The sequence below is a fragment of the Cryptomeria japonica genome, chromosome 10 (assembly GCF_030272615.1).
Source record: "Cryptomeria japonica chromosome 10, Sugi_1.0, whole genome shotgun sequence".
NCBI lineage: Eukaryota > Viridiplantae > Streptophyta > Pinopsida > Cupressales > Cupressaceae > Cryptomeria > Cryptomeria japonica.
In genome coordinates this window covers 661,176,576-661,202,094 of record NC_081414.1, presented here as the reverse complement: position 1 = coordinate 661,202,094, position 25,519 = coordinate 661,176,576, and the positions used below count along the sequence as shown (strand labels likewise).

At 37.1% G+C, this 25,519-nt stretch overlaps 1 protein-coding gene across 2 annotated transcripts in view; it reads right to left on the bottom strand.

Moving 5' to 3' along the window:
• The window catches only part of LOC131073366 (glutamyl-tRNA(Gln) amidotransferase subunit A, chloroplastic/mitochondrial), a 109,557-nt gene that overhangs the window by 37,354 nt on the left and 46,684 nt on the right, over window positions 1-25,519 (bottom strand). For both annotated transcript variants that reach the window (XM_058009781.2, XM_058009782.2), the window contains 6 exons: window positions 17,768-17,947; window positions 17,475-17,569; window positions 17,013-17,088; window positions 16,525-16,602; window positions 16,192-16,285; window positions 16,059-16,108 (listed from right to left, as the gene is read on the bottom strand). In XM_058009781.2, coding sequence (XP_057865764.2) covers window positions 16,059-16,108; window positions 16,192-16,285; window positions 16,525-16,602; window positions 17,013-17,088; window positions 17,475-17,569; window positions 17,768-17,947 — 573 coding nt within the window. The remainder of the gene's footprint in view (window positions 1-16,058; window positions 16,109-16,191; window positions 16,286-16,524; window positions 16,603-17,012; window positions 17,089-17,474; window positions 17,570-17,767; window positions 17,948-25,519) is intronic.

Sequence of the window (25,519 nt, the reverse complement as noted above, 5' to 3'; positions counted from 1 at the left end):
TCCTCTCATGCCAATCCGGTTCGCGATCAAAGAGGAAGCCTCGGCCATAAACGCCCTTGAGACTCCTACCCAATGTGGCGCCCATCTGCTCACATGGCTAGATGGGGGCATTGATCTTTTAGTGATGGCCACCCCGCACCACGGAAACCTAGACACACCTTCCACTTTGCACGAATCCCACACCTCCATGCCTCATCCAAACCCTAGCTTTTGCAGTTCCCCATAACAGCTCCATCTTTTGTCCAAGGTCTTGATTGTTACATCTATGACCTTATATCTATGTTCTTGGTGTTAGTGGTTGTGGTATGCATTGCCATACCTCTCCAACATCTCCTATCAAATTGTGAGTGTGGGTGTTTATTTGGGTAAGAAAATCCCTAGCTCATATAATCAACATTGTTGATTTGCGTACATTGTGTGCAATTGACTAGTCCATAGTTCAATTGATCGAGACCTTGTATCTATCAATTGACCTATCCCTTGTGTAAGTGATCTTAGAATGAGTGGATGTCATTCCCACATCTTCTTGGATGCCGACTATGTCATCTTAGGATGTGTAATGAGGTGGGTGTCACTTTTTGAGAGAATGAGATTATAGGCTAGTGCCTAATCTCCATCATAGAAGGAACTCTATTCTCTTGTATGATCATTGTGGTGACCTTGCCACACCATTAGTGAAGTATTCTACTTGTGACCCCATGCTTGGTGCATTGGTGAGGGTCGTTCCATGTTTCATCATGCTTTGACATGACACCTTGTGCGCAGCAGTTTGCAAGATAACATTTAAATGTCCACTTGCAAAGCAAAAAATATGTTCATCTAGTTTTTTTCTATTAATGTTTGGGAAAGAGGTTGGGCCATTACAATATCATGTTAGAAAATGCAATAAACTCAACCAATAACATACACAACACTAATATGAGAGAGGGATATTTTAGTGAAAATATATAGCCTCCAACAACTTTAAAAAAATGTCATTTCTGCTTTCTTTTTTGGTGTGTTGCCCTCTTCTCATTCTGATACCAAGACCATTGCTTTTAGGGTATTCTTTGCATTGAGCTAAGCATGGAGCCTGATCAAGACTTAATGGAGGTTGATCTTAAATTTATGTTTTCTACTTGAAAAAAGAAAAGACAACTATATAGAGCCTCCCCAATAGTCTTGGCCCTCCCTTTTTTGGAGGAATCCTGAATTCTGAAAAAAAAACTATAGCACATCCAATTATAAATTGCTAGAGAAAATGATTACAAGATTTATAAGTATGGTCACATCCAATTACTATGCTAGCAAATCTTTTGGAATCATGGTGCATCAACACATTTCCGAGTGATCAAAGGGGATCTTACAATCCCTAACAGAAAAACTTGCATGTCAGTTCTTGTGGAGTCATGAATGATATGGCAGATTTAGTTAAATCATAGGATTCAAACAGATTAACGAATTCATGAAATTGGAAGCCCCTTTTAGCTTTGTGACACAATTGATGATGCCATTTTTTCTCCTTAAGTTCAGCCATGATTAGGTGAGTTTGGACCCCTCAAAAAGAGGTTACTGACAGTCTCCACTGGCACTATAAGAGGCAACATTATCCCTGGGATCTAGTTGTGATGTCTATATAACATTTCATTTCCCATGTACAATGTGCAGCCACCTACTTTTGTACAGTAGCAAAAGGTTGGCAAGCAAAGGGATGTTTCGCTGGGGAGTCATTTGGAACCAGGAGCTCCAAGAATGGCATGTACGGATCCATCAGAAAGGGGCACCTGACAATCTCCATTGGCAATATAGGAGGCATCATTATGCTTGGAATCTAGTTGTCATGTCTATATAAACATTTCATTTCCTGTGTAGGAACGTAAGAAGCATAGCTGGGGAGTCATTTCGAAGTATGAGCTGCAACAGTGGCACATATGACCTGGTTTAAACAAGCACAATAGATAATCATGGAAGACATAGCAGCACAAAAGACAGCACAGCACCAACCTCACCTCACACCACTATAAGGCAGCCCACAATCTCAATATTAGACCCTAAGTGAACAAAGAAAAGATGCATATTTCAGAAAAAAAGAGCCCACTTAATTTTATGGTCAAGCTCCAGATTTTAGAACTTATTAGACAATTGTCTGTGTGACAATCATAATCCTTAGAACAAAGTTCGTGTTGGGAAAGTGTGTTGTACACCTTGTGTAACAACATGGTAATGTTTTTGTTAAGAAGATCTGTTGTACACCTTATATTAACAATGAATGTTGTTGTAAGTTGTGGTCCTGATGGAATGGTATGCCATAGTTGACTGTTTAAGTTTCTCCCTGTGTAATGATGTATCAGATATTGGAATTGCATTGTAATTCAGGATCACAAAACAAGAAGCAAAGAGACAAATCATTGGAAGGTGAAGGTTACATGAGATTAGGAAAACCACATGGAACACCTTGGAATGTGCAAAGACTCATGGGGGATGCCAAGAGTCACACAAGCTTTTGGAGTCACTCATAAAACATGAAAATGCATGGAGCATGAGAGATCATGTATAGCACGTGACACACATGTGGAATATGAAAGGTCATGACCCATTGTTGTGTACAGGGTACAGTAACCACTTAGTGGTTTCTTCTAAGCATTGTGCCTATAAATACAAGCTCATAGCATTGTAAACACACGAGCAGGTTGCAGATTGATGTGATAATATCCAGAGAAGACATGGCAATGGATTAGTGGTACATGGTGGTGTAACAAGTTTCCAAAAGTTGTTGGATTGATCACAAGGAAAGCAACTGAGTGTACTCGTCACTCACTGCTTTGAGAAGTGGTTTTTTGAGAGTGCATGTTGTATTGAGGACAGGTTCTGTGAATGTGCATACTATCAGCCTAAAGAAACGGCAAAGGTCTTTCTTAGCACAAGTTAAATCTCTTGTATATTTTAAAATTGTTCTTTATAGAATATATGAGTGGTGCTACTGTTGCTGAGTTTTTTCACATAAGAGTTTACCAGGGTAAATTTGATGTTTCTATGTTTGTATACTTTAATTTCTCATTCTATTGCCACTAGGTTTGAATTATGTATCCTCTTCAGCACAGTTCTTGTTGTAAGTTTATCAATAATTTTCTAGCAGTTCAAAGGAAAACATGTAGAATGAAATTGTTTAAATATCACTTCGTTTCCAAAAAAAAACATAAACAGTTTCTCTGTAGATGCATGAAGGTCTACATAAAGATGCTTTAGTTTTCTGAAATTATTTACCATAGTGTTGTGACCATTTCACACATCGCCCCATTGCAAATGGGGACCCCTGCCTTTTGCTTTCTAGGGTTTGTTTTTTGGGTCTTTTAGGGTTTTGTCTGTTAGCCTTTGCAATTTCGAGTGTCGCCAGGAGATCAATAGGATAGCAGGTTCTGCTTGAGTTAGGTCAAGTTGGTGAGTGATGAAGTCTGGAATGTCCTGATCCTGAAATTTGGCTGTCTGGAATGTCCTGATCCTAAAATTTGACTAAGTCTGGAAAACTGAAAAATCCACCAAAAACTATATTTTGCAATATAACTCCTGGAGGTCTGAAACCACTCTCAAACATCCTGAAAGCATATATGGAATATAACTTAAAGTATAAGTCACATTCTTATACTTAAATGTTATATTCCATAAAATGATCCTGACGGAGAGTTCAAAAAGTCAAATTTCGCTCCTGACCCTTCCAGAGGGTCCAAAGCGAATTTTCGCTCCTAACCCTTCCAGAGGGTCCAGGGCAAGAATCAACCCAGGATTTATTTCTTGCCTTATTTGACCAAATTTGGATTTGCAAGGCATTTGAAGGGAAAAGTGGACATGTTTGGACTTTTGAATTGTTTGAAAACCTTGAAAAATGATGGATTCTAGCCTGGAAGAGGGATTTCGCTCCTGACCCTTCTAGAGGGTCCAGAGCGAATTTCATTATAAAATTCATTTGCCACCTTGTTTGAGCTTGAAAACTTGTTCCTAACTTGGTAAACCATCTAATTTTGCCTTGTGAAGTGGTTTGAAACTTGAACATTGAGCAGTTTAGCCTGGGATGAAGATTTCGCTCCTGACCCTTCCAGAGGGTCCAGAGCGAAAATTTTATTTGAGCTTATTTGTCACTAATTTTGGCTAAATTTTTATGTGCAGGGTCTCCTGGAAGGAAGATTGGATGTCACTTGATGCATTTGGAGGTTTGAAAGCATGAAAAATGGTGAATTTTGGGCAACAAAGGTAAATTCGCTCCTAACCCTTGCTGAAGGCCCAGGGCGAAATTTTGAATTTCCCTTATTTTGTAGTGAAAAAGAACAAGTCTTAAAACATGAGTGAAATAAAGACATCTCCCTTTACCCACCTGAGAAAGTGTCAATTTGAAAAAGTGAAGGATTTTGTTGAAAACTTAAAATTCGCTCCTGACCCTTGTTGAGGGTCCAGGGCGAAAATCTTGTGGGAGATGTTTTTTCCTCAGTTTTGGTTGAATTGAAATGCCAAAGGTATGATGAATAGTGAGATGAACTTAATAGAGCCCCTAATTCGCTTGAAGATGAAGGAATTTTGCCCAGAAGAGGAAATTCGCTCCTGACCCTTACTGAGGGTCCAGGGCGAAATTCTTTATAAGCACAGTATTTTACCTCTCTTGGACATGAAATCATATTCATAGCATATCACAGGGTGAGATCTTACTTGACAAAGAGGTTTCAAAGTGAAAAGTGGAACATTTTGGTTAAAATTGCAAAATTCGCTCCTGACCCTCTCAGGAGGCCCAGAGTGAAATTCTCAAAAACACCTCTTTCTTGCAAAGACAAAATGATTTTTATGGTTGGAGTGAAGGTGAAAAGGTATGTTTTATCCTGTGAAGACAATTTGGATGGCCAACAAAGGAGCAATCAAGCTAAATAAGGAAAATCGCCCCTGACCCTTGCTGAGGGCCCAGGGCAAAAAATCTAAAATTGGACTTTTCCTCCAGAATTGAGCAAAGTTAGGCCTAGGGATAAGCTTGAAACGATGTTTGAATTGATTTAAAGTGAAAAGGGATTGTTAAGAATGAAGGTTTTAAGGATAAGGAGGAAAATCGTTCCTGACCCTTCCTGAGGGTCCAGGGCGAAATTTCCAAGTTCTCCCCTTTTTTTTGCAAAATTAAGACAAGATCTTGCTATTCATGATTTGGATGGGAGGGAGGCATGATGTTCTTTGCCTTAGAAGTGATGTCAAGTTAAAAGCATGAAGAAATATGCCTAAAACTCAAAATTCGCTCCTGACCCTTCCAGAGGGTCCAGGGCGAAAATCCTAAAATCTCCCATTTTGCCTTGCAAAACGAAATCAAACTTGGATTGGGAGAAAGAAGAAAGATATTTCCTAGCATTGAGAGGTGGACTAAAGTTGGAATGATCAAAAATGAGCTACAAAAAGCAAAAATCGCTCCTGACCCTTCCAGAGGGTCCAGGGCGAAAATATCAAAAAATCTATTATTCAACCTTGTTTGATTGAGTCTAAGGCAAATTACAAGATTGAGAATACAAAGGCATGGAAATTTGCAAATATTGGTTGAGAAAATTTCAATTTTATCTAGTGAGCAAGTCTAGACAAGGGGTTCAAACCATCACTGTGGATATCTTGATGCTTAAGGAGTCTTGATCAAGCTTTAACATTCCTAAGCTAGCCTATAGCCTTTCATTAAATTTGCCTATTTCAAGACATTTGGAAAACTAAAGCAAGTTCGCATAAATTAAGGCATTCATAATTTGATTAATTAAATTCTAAGCCTTAAAACAAATGAAAAAACCCACCTTTGAAGCCTTGAAATTAATTTTCAAATTTTAAATGAAGGTGAGCGCTCAAATACATTTATTTGCTTTTACAAGCAAGTCGGCCTCCTTTTAAGTGGGATTTTATCTTATTTTAAAGCTAATTTGCCAAGTCGGCCATCCTTCAAAATGGGGGTTTTATTTCATTTTTATTTCCTTTTGTCAAGTCGGCCTCAACAAGAATCAAGGTGAGCACTCTATATAATGGGAGATGTTCTTTAGCAAATTCAAATCATTCTTGCATTATCTCCCATGCGAATTTAAAGAGCATATTTGGAGGTGCGAAATTGGGCAAGCTGAAGGATAATTTCCAGATTTTGGAAGGTGTTGGAAGGCGATTTTTTGCCAAGTGTGGAGACTAAAGAAGGTGAAATTCATTTTGAAGGCTAATGGAGGCGTAATTCATCCAAGGGAGGACTATAATCTAAGCCTTGTCCATCAAAATCCGGTCTTCTTTCATCATTTTTCAAGGTTTTATAGTTAGGCTTTCAAAGGAGGAGGTATGAAGAATCATTTTGAAGTTCTTATTTAAGATTTATTTTGATTTCATTACCATTAATTTAGAAAAATGAAGAATTCTGGATTTATCATGACATTTTCAAATTAATATCTTGAATCTTCCCTTTTGAGAGTCTTAATTTCATGCTTTAGGGTTTGATGCTCAAAGACTAACTTTAATCTTTTGTGTAGGCATCAAATGGAGACCCCGGAGTTGGAAGATCAACCACTTTGCGGACTCTCATCAAGGAAGATCAAGGCATCGACAAGGGCGACCTCCTCCAATCCAGTTTCATTAAGGACGACCTTCTCCATCTATCTTCCAATCTAGCATTCCAAGGCGAGGTACATCATCATCCTACACATGAAAGACAAAAGAAGTCAGAGCAAGGGTTCGTTGAAGAAGCAAACAGTTTCAGCATCGAATTGGATATCTACCAAGTTGCAAGTATCAAACAAGGTGGCATCCTAGTCATCACTCCTTCAGTCAAATTGGTCCACCTCAGCATGTCCAGATTCAATGTACCTAACTCATTAAAGGTGGCACAAACTTCGATGTACCTACCCCAGCTATCCATTGGTCGAATATTCCAGAGAAGACATGTCCAATTAATACAATTATTTCATTGGTCAGAATTGAGTTTGTTGTAACAAACCCTAATTAGGGTTTTCATTGTAGAATTTTGGCCATTGATCTCAAATTGATCTTAGCCATTGAATTGTATTAAGGGCACTATATAAGCCCTGGCTCTTCATTTTGTAAAGGCGAATAGAGAGTAGTTAGAAGAGGAATAGTTAGCTAATAGTGGATAGTCAGTTGATAGAATAGCAATTAGAGTAGAATAGAAAGAGAAGGCAAAGATTGTTGCCAAGATGTTGTTGTAAAAGACTTGTAAAACTTCATTGAAGAAATGGTGAAATTTATGGGTCGATTCAACAATTTGCATGGTCTCTATACTTCTCATATTTGATTTCATGTTATTAGATGAGTGGAAGAAATGTGTTTGATTGACAGTGAAATTCGTATATCCATACTACTAGCAATTTGTTGATTGCAGACTTGCCTTGTGTAGTCAACTGGAATCATTCAACTTAAGCTTAACTTCAATTGCCGCTTCTTCATTGATATGCATCAGCATGATGGTGTCTATGCCTGTAGTGATGATCTGAACGTCATAAAGCTTTCCTTCGAAGATCGCACTAACCTTGTGGAGATGGTCCTGGGATGTCAAAACAAGACTTAGTTAGAATTTCATCAAAGATCATTCATTGCTCTTACATTCCTTAGTATCAGAATTAGATCCTTTCCTTGCCTTCGTCCTTTTTCCTTTTTTTTCAAAGTCTAAGCCAGTAAAATCCTGTGTTCCAGCAACATTCAAAGCAAATCAGACGTTTAGTCATCAAGTGTAAGTCCCCTTGTGATTCCAGCAAATCACATCATACCACTGGCGCTTATCCACACGTAGAGATCCTACAGCAAAGAACCTTGAAGTCATCCCGATTGATCCTTTTCGCGACATCTTCAGCATTCGGAGACTTTATTCAAGAGAGGATAAGGTACCTTTAGGTATTTTATTCTGTGTTCGCATGTGCATAAAAACACATCAACACATAGCCAATGCCAACTAGTCCTCTAAAGAATCTATGCCTATATGTAAACAAGATTCAGCAAAACAAACTCATAAATTGATTCTCATTTTCACTTGCACAACTGAATATCTTTCCATTCGAAATGAATCATAAATTTTGTTGATTGTAACTAGGGTATAGGGGTTCGGATTGCCTTAAGGCAACATCCGAACTCCTTTAGGACCGGGTCCTACCCTAACGTGGCCCTATCCTAAATCCACGCTTCAATTAAATATTAGCACCAAATAACATTAAGTGCCTAAAATATAAGGAGGTCGACTTCAAGAAAGGGCCGACCTTAATAAAGTAAAGAGGCATATAAATAAAGATCATTTTGCAAGTCAATATCATCAAGTTCAATTAAAATCAGAATGCAAATTAGCTCTGCTGTGCGAACCTAAGGAAGAGGGCGAATTATTCAGTTTGGTGTAATATTGTCCAAGGGGACATAGCATATCTTGAGGCAAGTCATTGAAGCATACAAGGACAGATCTAATATGTCAAGATCAAATTCGAGCTAAGTATTGTACTGTTATTTAGAGGAGAATATATAATCTGACCTGTGGGTCTTTCATGCTGGGTTTTTCCTCCTTGGAGGTTTTCCCAGGGTATGCTTGTTTGTCTTCTATCATATTTCTGATTTATGTTGTCTTACTAAGTTCTGCAAATCTGATTACAATCTAGGGCACAATTTAATGCATGTTGGTTCACTAAACTACTGCAAATCTAATACAAACCAGGGCATAATTGAATAAGATAAATCTGATTATCATACCTAGGGTTTAAATTAACATGGTATCAGAGCTCTAGGTGTTACTAACTTCTGATTGTAGCAGATCAATTGTTGCATATAACTGTTGTTTGTGTTCAGATTAAAGATGTCAGGTTTAAAGGCTGAAGATAGGCTTGAGGGAGCCATTGACTTTGCTGCTTGGAAAGTTCGTATTTTGTTGATCCTTGAAGAAAATGACCTACTGAAATTTGTAGAAGAAAGGCTGTCTCCTCCAAAAGATGCTGAAGAGCTGAAACTGTTCAAGAAAGATTCCCTCAAGGCTAGAAGGATCATAATTGAGTCCGTCAAGAATCATCTTGTCACTGTCATATCAAAGTTTACATCTGCCAGAGAAATGATCAAACACTTGGAAGGGATCTATGAAGTCAACAATCTCAGCAGGGCTCTTGCCCTAAGACAGCAACTTCTACACATAAAAATGAAAGAAGAAGATTCAATCATAGCCTACTTCATGAAGATCAATGAACTAAAGGACAAGCTAAGCACTCTTGATTGCCAAATCTCAGATAAAGACCTTGTTATGATTGCATTAAATGGTCTACCAGATGAATGGGAACCATTCATTCGTAGCATTGGTGGAAGAGTTGATCGTCCCAACTTTGAGCGTCTTCAATCTGATTGCATCGAAGAGGAATCTCGAATTGAGGTAAGAGGAAAACTCAAAAACTCTCTCAAAGATAATCATGTTCTCTTATCTAAATCTAGGAAAGGTGGTCATTGGAAGAAAGAAAAGAGAAGCAAAGATTTTAGATCCTCCTCCTATGATCCAAGGAAAAAGTCAAGAGATTCCTCTCACATTCGTTGCTTCAAATGTGATAAGTATGGTCACTATGCCAGAGATTGTCAAAATGACCCAAAGGAAAGGGAAGCTAACCTAAATGAGGTTGCCGAACAAAGTGAAGACTACCTTCTTATCTCTGCTCTTTCCAGCAATGTTCCTATGGATAGCAATTCGTGGATACTTGACAGTGGTGCCTCCAGACACATCTCAGGATTTCGCGAGCATCTCAGATCTTATTGAAAAAGACACCAATCTTCATGTTGTAATCAGTGATGATGCTCGATACTTGGTAAAAGGTTCCGGTACTACCTCTCTAAAACTAGATTCTGGTATTTCCTTACAACTCTGTGATATTCTATTTGTACCTGGTATTAAAAGAAATCTTATTTCTATTTCGGCTTTAGAAGATAAGGGTTTGCAAATAGCATTTTCTGAAGGGAAAGTACTCGCTTGGTCTAAGAAATCTAACTTCAAATCTATTCGTATTATTGGACATAGATGTGATAGTTTATATAAGCTTGCAGCCAATCCAATTCAAGCTCTCATTCATGAGACCCCTGAATCATGCGAGCTATGGCATAGAAGATTGGGTCATCTTCACTTTCAAGCTCTTCCCACTCTCGGTAAAATGGTCAAAGGTATGCCTAATCTCAGTTTATCTCATGATGATGCTTGTAAAGGTTGTGCAATGGGTAAGAATGTAAAGAATCCCTTTCATAAAAGCGATAGTAGGGCTAAAGAAAGGTTAGAGCTTATTCACTCAGATTTATGTGGTCCCATGTCAGTAGCATCTCCTAGCGGGTTCTTATATTATGTTATCTTCATATATGATTTCTCTAGGAAAACATGGATCTATTTTCTTAAATCTAAAGAGTCTGAAGAAGTCCTAAACAGATTTAAACAATTCAAAGCCTTAGTTGAAAATACTACAAGAAATCGAATTAAATGTTTGAGGTCTGACAATGGAGGTGAATACACCTCAGGTAGCTTCTATGACTTTTGTGTTAAAGCAGGAATTAAGAGGGAGTTATGTGTTCCCTACAACCCTCAGCAAAATGGAGTTGCTGAAAAAAAGAACAGGACCATTGTTGAAGCTGCAAGAGCCATGATTCATGATCAAGACTTGCAACCTTTTCTATGGGCAGAAGCATCCAAAACCACAGTTTATATTCAAAATAGATGTCCTCATCAAGTCCTAAAGAATGTAACACCTGAAGAAGCATTTTCAGAAATCAAACCTGACATCAGTCACCTAAGGATATTTGGAAGCCCTGTGTATGTTCATGTGCCTAAAGAAAAAAGAACCAAGCTGGATCCATCTAGAAAGAAAGGCATCCTAGTAGGATACAGCGAATCTTCCAAAGCTTTCAGGATCTACATTTCAGGTCAAAGGTATGTTGAGGTAAGTAGAGATGTAACCTTTGAAGAAGATATTGCTTTCAAAAGATCTAAAGGTTCATTAACCAACAATGATGATATGATGATGGAAAAACAAGATTCAATTGTTGATGCTAAACCTGAGTTACAGGAGGAGTCTACTGATCTCCCAGATCAGGAAGTTCAGAATGACTCATCAGAACCCATGCAATCTACAGATATACCTCAGGATATTGTGGTCTACAAGAAGTGACCACTCTGGGTTAGAAATACAATTCAAGATGCTGAAGGGTTTGCTTCTCCCAGAGGAACCTTCAGAAACAGCAAGAGTGTCCAAAATCACACCAACTACATTTCTGTGATGTGCAATATAATTGAGTCTGAACCCCACAATATCGATGAAGCTATGTCCCATCATGCTTGGAAATTAGCCATGGATGAAGAGTATGGGTCTATCATCAAGAATGATGTCTGGGACATTGTACCCAGACCCAAAGGTAAGTCTGTCGTTTCCTCTAAATGGTTGTTTAAAATTAAACATAATGCTGATGGTAGTATTGAAAAATATAAAGCTAGGTTTGTAGCTCGTGGTTTTTCTCAAAAGGAAGGAATAGATTATGAAGAAACCTTTGCCCCTGTTGCTAGATATACCTCTATTAGGTCTATAATAGCTATTGCTGCAGCCAAAGGTTGGGAGCTGCATCAAATGGACGTTAAGACAGCTTTCCTCAATGGAGTCATTGAGGAGGAAGTCTATTTTGAGCAACCAGAAGGTTATGTAATCCATAAAAGAGATTCTCATGTTTGCAGGTTGAAGAAAGCCTTATATGGGCTCAAACAGGCTCCTCGCGCTTGGTATGAAAGAATTGATAAGTACTTACTAAGTTTAGGGTTTTCCAAGAATGATGTTGATGCTAACATTTACTTGAAAATTTATAATAATGAGATGCTTATTTTAGTTTTGTATGTAGATGATTTATTTCTCACGGGTGAAAATAAATTAATCATAAGATGTAAAAAGGAATTAGCCTCAGAATTTGAAATGAAAGATTTAGGTCTAATGCACTACTTCCTAGGGTTAGAAGTATGGCAAAGAGTTAATGAAATCTTTCTAAGTCAGGGAAAATAAACTATTGATATTTTGAAAAGATTTAGAATGATGGATTGTAAACCTATGCGTACTCCTATGGAATCTAACTTAAAGAAGTTAAGTGTTTCTGCAGCTAACTCAGATTTTGCAGATCCTTCTGAGTACAGACAGTTGATTGGCTCCCTGATGTACCTAGTCAATACTAGGCCAAATATCTGCTATGCTGTAAATGCTCTCAGTCAGTTCATGAGCTCACCGAAACATGTTCACCTGGTTGTTGCCAAGCACATTCTAAGATATCTACATGGCACGATTGGTTATGGGCTGAAGTATACACTTAATACCCCAATCCTCCTGAAAGGCTACTCAGATTCAGATTGGGCAGGAAGTGTCAAGGACAGGAAAAGCACTTCAGGCATCTGCTTCAACTTGGGCTCCGCAGTAATCTCTTGGGCATGCAGGAAGCAATCTTCGGTAGCATTAAGCACTGCGGAAGCTGAGTACATTGCCGCATCTGTTGCATCCAGAGAAGCAGTGTGGCTCCGTAAGCTTCTTGTTGGATTATTTGGTCAATTCAATGATCCTACCACCATTCATTGTGATAATCAAAGCTGTATAAAGATGTCAGTAAATCTTGTATTTCATGATCGGTCCAAACATGTGGAAACACACTATCATTACATTCGGGATATGGTGCAGAGAGGCGCCATTCACCTAAAGTACATTAGCACAGATGAACAGATTGCTGACATCCTCACCAAACCCTTATCCAGAGTGAAGTTCGAGTACTTCAGAGATAGACTCGGTGTCATGGAAAACGGAACCCTGATTGAGAGGGAGCTTCAATCTCAGTGACTATTGGTAGCACTTTGAATCATTCTTTGCTTGTGTGCAAGAATGAATTTCATCCAATCTATGCTTGTGTGCTAGATGGATAGTTGTAATAATGTAAAGACCCACTGATGTATTACACTTTCTATGCTTGTGTGCTAGAACCATCCTATGCTTGTGTGCTAGGTGGAAGATGTAATTCTATGCTTGTGTGCTAGATCCATTCTATGCTTGTGTGCTAGATGGAACGTAAAAGGTTCAGATTATGTATTCTCCTCCTCCCTAGTTAAGAGGGAGTGTTGATTGTAACTAGGGTATAGGGGTTCGGATTGCCTTAAGGCAACATCCGAACTCCTTTAGGACCGGGTCCTACCCTAACGTGGCCCTATCCTAAATCCACGCTTCAATTAAATATTAGCACCAAATAACATTAAGCGCCTAAAATATAAGGAGGTCGACTTCAAGAAAGGGCCGACCTTAATAAAGTAAAGAGGCATATAAATAAAGATCATTTTGCAAGTCAATATCATCAAGTTCAATTAAAATCAGAATGCAAATTAGCTCTGCTGTGCGAACCTAAGGAAGAGGGCGAATTATTCAGTTTGGTGTAATATTGTCCAAGGGGACATAGCATATCTTGAGGCAAGTCATTGAAGCATACAAGGACAGATCTGATATGTCAAGATCAGATTCGAGCTAAGTATTGTACTGTTATTTAGAGGAGAATATATAATCTGACCTGTGGGTCTTTCATGCTGGGTTTTTCCTCCTTGGAGGTTTTCCCAGGGTATGCTTGTTTGTCTTCTATCATATTTCTGATTTATGTTGTCTTACTAAGTTCTGCAAATCTGATTACAATCTAGGGCACAATTTAATGCATGTTGGTTCACTAAACTACTACAAATCTAATACAAACCAGGGCATAATTGAATAAGATAAATCTGATTATCATACCTAGGGTTTAAATTAACAAATTTAAGAGAATTATTTGGGTGCTTGGAAAATTGCTTGGGGGTGTTAATGTTATAGCGTCGGGAGATATTTTTTCTCCTTAACTCATTTGTATTTTTCCCTTAATAAATATTTCTCAAGGCAAGTCGGCCTTGACATATGAATAATATTTTTCATTTTTATTATTCTAGGGGCCGACCTAGAAATGTAGCCGCCTAGACTTATATATAAGCAAGGTGAGGTTAGTTCATTTGACTATCAATTCATTCATTCTCCAATTCATATTTTTCAGCAGAGGATTCGCACTGCCGTAGCAGGTTCGAATTCTAAGAGAAGCAGATTTGCTTCAAGGAAAGGTGTCATTATTGTGTGTATCCAAGGAGATCGCGCTATCTCCAAGTGCATACATAGTGTATGATATTTGGCCTTGTGTAGGGCCTGATCTGTAAGCAGATTTCTGCGATTGTTCTTCAAATATATAAGAGATATATTTTTGCTGGGTTTTTCTCCCTCGAGGAGGGTTTTCCCAGGGTATCTGCTGTGTTCCTTGCTCTATGTGCTGTTGTATTTCTGCTTACTTCATTTCTGATTCTAAAACTAACAGGGGGAGTAATTACTTTGGATATTTTCTTCAACTTTAATTTTGATTCAAACTTATCATTTGTGTTACAGAACTTTTATCACCAACACTTGCCTCTCTCATTATTGATGGCGTTAGTCCAATTTACCTATTTTGGTCACATTCTTTTAAGTTTTTTTTCTGTCTGAAGCTGAAAAGTCACTTAAGCTGTGGTTGTATTACCTTCTTTTAAAAAGAATGGTTTCTGAATGTAGGTGATAAATCTGAAATGTTATCCTTGATAGCCTGTTTAGATCACCCTGTTAAGGTTTATACTTAGCCAACTGTAGTAAAATTCTTACATAATCTTCTCGTTAGATAGCTAAGTATAGAGTTACTGAACATTACTGGATCTACCAAGGGCATACAATACCAGATTTATAGCTGGTACAGGTATGCCTTGCATGTGTGCAAATGCATCCCAGGAGTGTAGGTCCTGCTCGGGTACAACCCAGGGCTGTAGATCCTGCCTGGATTGGTCTTGGGTTTGCCCTAGATATACCTGCATAGCCAGTCCCCTCCAAAATGTAAACCTATAAACTAACTTCAAAAATAACTAGTCTTGATCAGTGATTGGGAGCTTAACGCTTTATGATGTTGATGCTCTCAATGAAGAGTAGTATGATGATTTGTATTGCGTTTGCACCTACAGTTGCATGTTTGACCATTGAATATTGCTGTATTGTGTACATTTATATACCATTTTGATCCATCATTAACGTTTGACATTGAGTTGTAAATTATCAGCTGTGTTCTGTATTTTGATTTTGTATATTTTGTGCAGATTATGGCTATTGTTTATAGTTTCAATATTTTATATATAGTTTGTACAGACACACCCAACCCAGGTTTTTAAATGAGATCCTTCTAAGCATAATGTCCTCACATTCCAAAGGTTCAATGAAACAAAGGGATATCATCTGAAACCAGGATATGCTAAAGAGACATTAAGGAGAAAATATTTTTGCAAGGGTTCATTTGACAAAATATATCATAGTGCAAGAATATAAATAGTGTAGACATTGGCATGCCTGTAGATAGAAGAATGTCCTTGTATAATATGTCCTGTTCTATCAACTAAGAGAAATACAAATGAAAACAAGAGGTACAACTGATTATTACAACAATTCAAACATGTGCTAAGTCAAAACCATTCCTTGAGTGAGAACTCCAGATTTGTGAAGCATCCATTATCAATTTAATCATTGCTTTCATCTTAATGCAGCGATGCCACATTATTCGTGATCAGATATTGTTCAGCATAAATTGTTTTTCCAAAATAAAAACTGATAGGAGAACTCAATGGCCCTTTAAGAGGTGGATAAAATATAAATCTCCCTTCATTGGAAAACAAAATAAAAAAGTAGCTGAAGCTAACATTTGATTACTGACTTGTATTCCTCAAAACAAAGGTTGTAAACGAACATAACATAATGATTATTCCCGGCAACAAGAAATACATAGATAGCACTCTCTAAAGGGCATGGGAAAATCTAGATAGCAATATTTTACTTTCCCAATATTTATTACTGTAGTCAGTGCAACCAGTCCACTAATGAATCTGTGCCCGCATGTAAACAGGATTCAGCAGAACAAGTTTCTAGGCTGCTTCATAGTTTTAAAAGCAATAAATGGGTGTCTTACAGTTCAAAAAGATTCATAATCTAAGGGAACCTATGGAATGAATATATTACCGTCATTATATCGCCTGCATACATTGACAATGGATCATTTGCTTTCTCACCTGAAATTGGAAAGATGGATAATTAATGTTCAGTGTCCTGCAGAAAATATTTTATCACATAGCATTTAAAATTACAAGCATACCTATCTTATAGGCAGCTGTAGGTGCAGCTGGCGAAATCAGGATATCAGTTCCCTCCAAAGCCTTACTAAAATCTTTTTGGATTAGCGTCCTGACCTGAAATATTATAAGTTATTTGAACTGTATTAGTTAACCATCCAGTTCACTATCAATACTTGGTAAAATACAATAATATGCATCCAGGATCAAATAAGTGCAATCTCCAACCTGAAATGAACAATCTCAGTAATTGAGCACAAGGTGAGAAGAATGGGAGTAAAATTTAACCACACTTTCAGTTAGTTCCATTAAACTTTAAGAGCAAAAGAAAACATTTAGATAACATTTTGAAATACCTGCTGGGCACGCTTGTAGTATGCATCATAATACCCTGCTGAAAGAGCATATGTTCCTGTCAAAATTCGTCTCTTTACCTGAAGATGGAAAAGCAACCATTACATATTGGTTAGAGGTTATTCATTTCCAAAGATGCTGTAGAAATTGATATTAGAGCCACCAAAAAGGTGAAATGAGTGGATGATGACTAACTATTCAAATAAATAATTTCACAAACAAAATGGATTAAAAAATGAAATTCATGAACCTGAGTTTGATGAAATTTGAGAATATGAAATGCACATTCTGAACTCATTATGCTAAAAATGAACACAAATCAGAAAAATATAAAACATTCATGGCATAACTTATCTAGAACAAATATAATTTAGAAGTGATCCACAAGTTGCAAGTTGGATATGGCATGTAAGGCGGCTTACCAACTACAAAATGGTTCTGCCATCAAAATGCACACTTATGGTTGTAAGGTAGCATACTAAGTACAAACCTCTGGACCAAAGCCTTTGGCTCGGGAACCACCATACATTGATTCCAAATCATCAGCAGGCACTTGATGACCATACCTATACCATAATGCATAAAGTAAGGACAAACATAACAGTGTTTTAAGCCAAATACAAAGGAAAATTAGAATATTATAGCTTAATACAATATGACCCAGTTTCTAAGATTAATCCTGTGAAAAAAACTCATTTTTAGATAACCCTCGCCAATCTACAAATTATTAAACATTAACAACCAATATCTGCATTGATATTCATGAATTAAGTCAAGCATGTGAGAGAAATATTGCAAAACTACAATGATATTCATATTGCTGAAATAACAGTCATCTGCCTTAGTTTAATTTTAGAAATATAAAAAATGTGTCTATAACTTGCTGAAGAGTCATCTGCCTTAGTTTATATTTGGAAATCTGAAAAATGTGTCTATATCAATATACTTCTACCTGACATTGTCATAGCGTGCTAAATTGGAAGAAGCTTCAGATGATGCCAGCACATAATATGCTGGCAAACCAAGAGAGAAACTTGCAAGTGACACCTACCAACAATAAGAACTAGTATATCGTCATAAACATGTGTAGTCAGGAATGAATAAAGTCAAATATCATAACATAAGAACACTCAAATATTTACATCGGTAGATGAGGTTAGTTCATTCTTGGCTCATAATAAATATTCGCACTCTTGTTCTTTTATGTGCATGACGGTAAGAAGAATTTTAGGAGAAACATAAAACCTCTCTTAATGTAGCTCCAAGCTCCTCAAGGTGCAAAGCAGCAGTTTGAATGCTAGATATCACTCCTGTGTCTACACCCTCTCCCAGTGTTTCACGAATAATACCAACCTTGATTCCCTTTAAAGGCTTAGAATCCAAAGCCTCAATTGGAAGAAGCTTGGAAGGATAATCAGGTACTTCCTGTGATAATAATATTATAAATTATAATTTACACTAATAAGAGTTTTGTTTGAAAAAATTGATAAACCACTGTTCTCATCAGCAAAAACTTTGAATAATTCCTAAATTGATTAAAGTTCCCACTGAAAATGTGTTCCTGCTATCAAAATTGATAGCATAGTACAATATGCATTATAATGCAGAGCTTATGCAAATGAAATCTATGATCAATCCATGATTTATAATTCCAACAGGCATTGAGTGCTAGTTTGCTGGAATTCAGAATATTGTAGTTAAAAACAAGCCAAAAACTACTAGATAAAATATAAACTGCAGATGTAGGTTCATGATTTCTTTAGATTTTTGAAAGCACCCAATTCTCAAAATTTTATTTTTTGCCTATATATAGGAACATCAGCATACAAAATAATGCTTTGTTCCCTAAGAGCATGCTGCTTTCAAACCATTAACTGTCCAATTGTAAACAATGTCAACAAAGCTCAGACACTCCACCCCAAATACCTGATATATATAAGTCGTGTGTTGAAAGGATTTAAATATCCAAAACGATTAAACAAAATTATTGTTCAAAGAGCTACTTTTAGCTGAATTAAAAAAGTGCATTGAAAGGTTTAATTTATGGAGGTGATGAATAACATGAGGGAACTTTTTTAAGCATATTGTTCTCAGAAGCCTCTCCACCTGCCATACACCTCTATGCATCTTGTCAATCATAGCATCCCAAACAATCAATTGAAGACATGAAAACATAGTTTCAAAATGCAAACTCAGTGGCCCAAAAATTCAACTTATGGCTCTGCAAAACATGGCCAAAAAACAACATAAATACACAATAAAAAAAACTGAAATCAATGTATTTAGACTACAGAAAGTCTACTCTGACCATCTCAATTTGACATAATTCAAACACTACATATGGCATATGACATATGACACTCAAATGCTCAAATTTTGAAATTTTTAAGTTTCAAAGTCAAACAAGGCATTGCATTGCAACAAAATTATAGATAATAATTGTTTAACAGCACCATAACTATTTGCATATGTCAAAAAACAGCCAAATACAATCTACATCTTCCTCTGCCCCTCCTACTATAACTTAACTTTTCAGGCCTTGAACTAGAATGTAAGTCAATATCAACATAAGGGCTGGCTGCTCTCTCCAATTCTGTAATATCTTCTTTAGTAAATGTGACCTTGTTATGTTCTTTAACAGTCCAATCAGCAGAAGGACTCATATTATCCAAGTCAATGACAGCACAAGAAAGACCCTCCACCTTTTTGTTTCGAAGATAAAGGTTGTATTGAACAAAGAAAAGGTCATTGAGATGCACCTAGCTCAACCTGTTACTCTTCTCCATATGAATGCTTTGTAATTGGCTCAAATTGTGTTCGCACCCATGAGCAATACAAGGATGGGACAAAAACATGGATAGCTAGCCTCTGAAGATTTGGTGTGCCAACACTATTATTCTACCACCACAAATCTACAATAAAACATTTTTTTTTAAATATAAGAATTAAGTAAAAAAATTAACACTTGTTCAACTTCACTTTCAAGTTTCTAGACTCTTAATCTAAAGATTAAAGGATTTTTTTTTACCTGGTTGTTGTTTACTCCTCCTTTGAATTTCTCAAGCTGAAGAAAAAAGCCTCCCCTCCACACCCTTCGAGACCTCCAACTCACCAAGAATTGTCTCAAATCTCATTATTGGATACATCTTTTTAATGCATAAAACAATGTCTGCCATTACCTCCTCATCAACCATAAATGTATCAAATAAATAGAACTTTGAGTTTAGGTGGTAGACCAAGCTATGTATCAGCTAGTAGAGTTAACTTGACCATCTGCAATCAATGATGTGCCAAATAATCTCATAGTTTCTTGTGTTTCCACCATAGAAATACAAAATGGCTTATTTGGCTCTATCCATGGCCTCGTAGAGATAACCATAGGCATGTCATCTCCGTCCCGCTAACACAAAACCTTGACTAAAGGTTTTATCACGTAAAAATTGATAATAAATTTTAAATTATTACAAATTCAACTAAAAATTTAGATAATTCCATTTAAATTATTACAAATTCAACTAAAAATTTAGATAATTCCCTATAAAATTTCTACCTGTTGTGATATTTTTGCACATCACCCCATTGCAAATGGGGACCCCCCCTTTTTTTGCTTTTTAGGGGAGCGTTTTTGGTGTCTTAGGGTTTTGTCTCTGATTTCTCGTCTTGCAAATGAGTCAAGTTTTGTGAAAATTGGAGGATTCGCCAAAGTCGGTAAAGCGAAGGAATGGTTGAAAGGGTGTTCTGATGCTACGGATGGTCTCAAATAGGTCAAAGGAGTAAAATCACAATTCCTTGGGGTCAATTCTGACAACTTGGTTTTTTTAGGAATTTTTGCTTTTTTGCTTTTTATAAATTTAGAAAGTTTTGTTTTGGGCATTTTGGGGCCACTCCTAGGACCTGCTTTTTCGGTCTTCTTTTATCTAAAAAATAGAAAGTTGCTTTTTTTCTTTTTTGGGGTCATGTATGGTTTCAGGGTCAGAAGAAGTGTCAAGTCAAAAGAATTCATCCAAAACAAACCAATTGTGAAATAGCTTCAAATCCAGAAGATGTATTGCTAAAAAGCTAGTTGAATATCTAGAAGAAATGGCTGTCTGGAATCAAAATCAAAAATTTCTTTGTTTAAATCATGGAGGTCGCCTAGAAAGGACAAAATTTTCAATTGAAGACCATGGCAGGTGAAATTATACGTGCACATGCAAAGTCTGCCCATGGCAGGTGAAATTATACGCATGCATATGCAAAGTCCACCCTCTGTATGCTAAATTATACATGGGCATATACAAAGTCCGCCCTCTCTAGATGGGCAATCATACGTGTGCACAAGCAAAGTCTGCCCAAGCGTGATTGAAAATTTCCTTGGCCATGTGCAAAGTCCGCTCAAGGAGTGGGTTAAAAAATTTGGTTAAGCGTTGGCACTTTGAGAAGGGAAAAAGTCAAAAAAATTGGTTAAGTGTTGGCACTTTGAGAAGGGAAAAAGTCAGAAATTTTGGATAAGTGTGGCAGCATGGTAAACTTTCCTCAAGCACATACCAAGTCCGCCCTAGGAAAGCTTGGAAAACTTCCCAAACTAATGATGAAGTCCACTCCAAGGCAAGGGGAAAAGTTCCTCAACCAACTGCAAAGTCTGCCCTCAAGTATGGAAAACTTTCTTTTCCTAAAGCAAAGTCCACCCATGCTTGTAAGAAAGTTCCTTGACCTCACATCAAGTCCGGCCATGGCATGAAGAGGATAATCCTAAAGCAACATGAAGTTCGTCCTCTAAGATGGTAAAGTTTCCAAAGAAAGTCAAAGTAAGCCCAAGGTGAAGAGAAGGGAAAATTTGGCTAAGTATAGGTGGATTAAAACGAGCAAAAGTTAAAGCAAAGGGCTAAGCACAAGAAAGAAATTTGCCCAAGGAAAATGGAAAGATGATTAATGCGAAAAAAAAAGAGATAAATCAAAGTGAGAGAAATATTTGAAAATTTTGGCTAGTGTTGAGGAATAAAGCAAAAAGTTAAATGAACAAGGAAAATTTGCCTAGTGTTGAAAAGGTTCAAAACTCTTGAAAATTTGCGTAAGTGTTGAAAAAGTTCAGAGTTGCAAATTTCCAAGACATCTTCCAGGAGAATTTCAAAGCCAATTTCCACACTTGAGTGATTACTTAAAGAATTTATTCTCGACTTGCAGGACAGCTTTCGCTTCAAATCATCTTGCTTTTTAGGGGCAAATGCTTCAAATTCCAAAATTTTCATAAGTTAAATAAAAAATCATCCTTTGAAATTCATTCAAACTTTACACCCTAGGATGGGAACCCCCTTATTGTTTTTAACTTAGAGAATTTTCATGATTTTCAGGTGGTAGATGTCAACTCAAGAAGGGATTCCAAAAAGGTGAAGATGAAACAAAGGAACCAGTCGGAAAAATGATTCCACAATGCATGGAAGTACAACATTCACGCTTCAAGGTGGAATCCGAGGATGAAAGGAACAAAGAAGAAAGACTTACACTTCAACAAAATATTCAAGAAGATTAACTCATACAAGGAAGAAAGGCTTTGCATCGACCTTAGATTTCTTTTAGAAATCCAAAATCAAATCAAAAGATTTCACACCAAGGAGCGATAAGTTCAAGACACAATGAGAATGAAGAAAATGTTTTAATCATCTTGAATTTCCTTCGGAAATCCAAGAGTAAGGTATCAACACTTCTTCATGATGAGGAATAAAATCCGCAAGGCAAGCTAAGGTGGCATCCTAGTCATCAATCAACGAATCCAAGGGTTCCAAGTCAAACATGTCCAAGTGCAATGAACCAGACTCAACAAGTGGAAGACATTTTCTCATTGGTTATCCAAAACATTGTAATTTTCTCATTGGCCAAAAGAAGTTTTTTTGCAACTAACCCTAATTAGGGTTTTATCTGTTAACACTGGCCATTGATCTTGGATCAATCTGAGCCATTGCTTTGTAATGGGGTGCCTATATAGACCCTCCTCTCATTTGTGAAGAGGGAGATTTCTGAGAAATTGTTGTAATAATACTTTTTAAGTGCTAAGGCATTATTCATTGTTCATTTGTTGGTGAAATTTGTCTACTTTTGCAAGTTAGCATGGTTTCTTGGCTCTTAATAGAATAGATTTCATTTCCAAGTTGGTAGATTGAATGAAGGATTTGATGGAATTGCTCAATATGGAATGATGAGTTCATACTTGTGATAATTGGATGATTTTCAGTTATCGTGCAAAGCAGAGTTCCCAAACTCGCCGCGAGTCAGGCGAGTTCGTCGAGTTGGCTCGTCGAGCCAAGCTCGGCGAGTTTTGCTGTTAACTCGCCTACTGGCGAGTTATGGCAAAACTCGCCGAGTCCGAGTCCCAAGTCAGCAAAACTCGCCGAGCTTGGCTCGACTCGCCAACTCGACGAACTCGCCTGACTCGCGGCGAGTTTGGGAACTCTGGTGCAAAGTTAGCTTGAACTAGTAAAAGAAATCTAACTTCTATTGCTCTATTCATTGTTCAAAATGTTGGTGAATACTAGTGATATGAACATCTTTTGAATTCCATAGAAGATTGCACTATTCTTGTGTAGTTGTTGAATTTGGTGAAGCAAGAATTGGTTTTGATTCCAAGTTCATAATTTTTGTCTCCTAAGTTCATAGGATTAGCTTAACGTTCGAATTATCTTTCTCAACCTCATCTTTTGCCCCTTTTTTAACAAATCCAAGTAGAAGTTATTAAAAGTCGTTCCAAAAAAAAGTAAGTCAAAAATCAGCATAATCTTCAAATTGATTAAAACTCCTAGAACAATTGTGCAAGTCCCCCTTGAGATTACCAGCATTTCACAATGAACCAACTGAGACTATCTGCATTGAATCTGGAACCTTGGAGTCATCTTTGTGATCACACCGTCCATCTATTCAGCACTTAGAAGATTTTGATCAAGAGAGAATAGGATATCTCAGCGTATTTTATTCTAAGTTGAGAGTGCATAAAAAATACAGCAACACTACCCTACATTTTTTATAAACAACTCATCAAAAACTATTCTTGTGGCATTCACTCCTTTTTTTTCTAGAATATGAAGACTCCTTCTAGACATTGTTCACAAACTACTTGATAGAAGAAATTTCAGCTACAATGATTTGCAAAATGAGGAAGTGGGCGACAAATCATGTCACTACTGATCGCACAAGTTCCTTGCCATTTGTGCGATCTCTCATCAAAGAAAGGGCACAAGTATGGCTGTAGATATATTTTGAAATTTGTTTAGCATCTTCAACCACACTTTTGACCCATCCAATCTTCCCAATGCCTTCTAGCATCAAGTCCAACCAATGTGCAACACAAGGACTCATGGAAATGGTGGGATGCCTCTCTATAATCAGTTTCTCCAAGGCTACATATACTACTATGTTGTCCATAACAATTTAGACAACATTCTCGATCCCCAACCTCCTAGATCACCCCATCAAACGGATTGCACAAAGCATCAACATTTTGACTTCATGCAAAGCATCTACAACCTTCAAGAACACACATCTACCACTCAAAGCCACTAAAAAGTTAAGGAGAATCCTACTATGGTCATCTATCCTTCTGGATGTTACAACCCTTTCTCCGCCATAATTCCTTCTAATCATCAACCACAACCCATGTGTCATTTATGGCTTGATCTAGCAATGGCCTACTCAAATCCTTAGTCATTGGAATCTTAAACCCATTACCAAGAACTATCGATGCATTTACCAACCCTTTCCAATATGGGCTGGTCACTACATTGAAGAGTCAATTATTGCAGTACCACAAGTTTGTCACTAACATCGTAGCCTCATGGAGTTTCTCTACATATCAACTACAAGCAAAGGTTATGTTCTTGAGGCATCGAGTGGAATAAAGAAACTGGGTGAAGAAGAAAGATGTCTAGAACTCTCAAAATTTTCACCAATCAAGGAAAGTAAATGGCAAATGCATAGGGCAACAAAGGAATCTGTAGATGATTCAGTATTGGCCTCCATCACCACTATCATTGCTTTCCTTATCCTCTTCTTTTCCATTTTCTTCATATCAAAAGTGGCAAGTAGAGCATCCATTTCTCTCATAACCTCTTTAGACACATCCAAGCACACCTTCACATCATATCCAAGCATTCAAGAATAGTTGTATTTTAATCTATTGATCCCTCCTATCATAAGAAACTTACATAAACAACATCAGACCTTGCTCTTGGCATCACTCATCATCCATGCTTCCATGTAGGGTCTTCTCCATCACTACTTTGCATTGAATTTGTTGTTGTTGATTTTAACATAGGAAATAAAAATCAATAAGGTTTCAAAAAAAAGGTATGGTAAAAATTCATAAGATAAAATAGAAAGAAACAATATGTGATAGGGTTGGGAAATGATGGGATTTATAATTTCAAATTCAATAAAAAAATAGATACATACCTGTTGATGTGTGTTCTAGGCACAATCAAACACAAAATAAAATACCAAAATATTTTACCCTCTCTTGAACAAAATCACCTCAGATTGCTGAATATCTGATCAACTAAGACGATTCCAAGTTTTCTACAGTCAGTTCTTGACATGTGGGTAACTCAATGGCTGATGTGATTTGTTGCTTTCACCTGGGGACTTACGCAATTGTTCGGATTTGTCAAGCTTGTCATGAATGAGGATAGGTTGCCAATAACTTCGAATGATTTTGCAATTATAGCTCTTGATCTAATCTAACAAAGGATTTTCAAATAAAATGCAAAAGGAATGAGGGTTTAGAAGTTCTAATCTAAAACCTAGAATGCAAGACGTAGTGAATGATTCAATGAAATTTAACTAGGCAAGGTTTCACCATCAAAGAACAATTCAACACATGCTTAGTGCAATCATCTAAGGTGAAGTTATAGATGTTCAAATTATCACCATCAACATCAATACCATCGGGGCAATGCATACCAATGGACGTGCAACAATTGAAGTTAAGTTCAATTCAATTTCCAATTGACCACACAAGGCGAACTTACAATC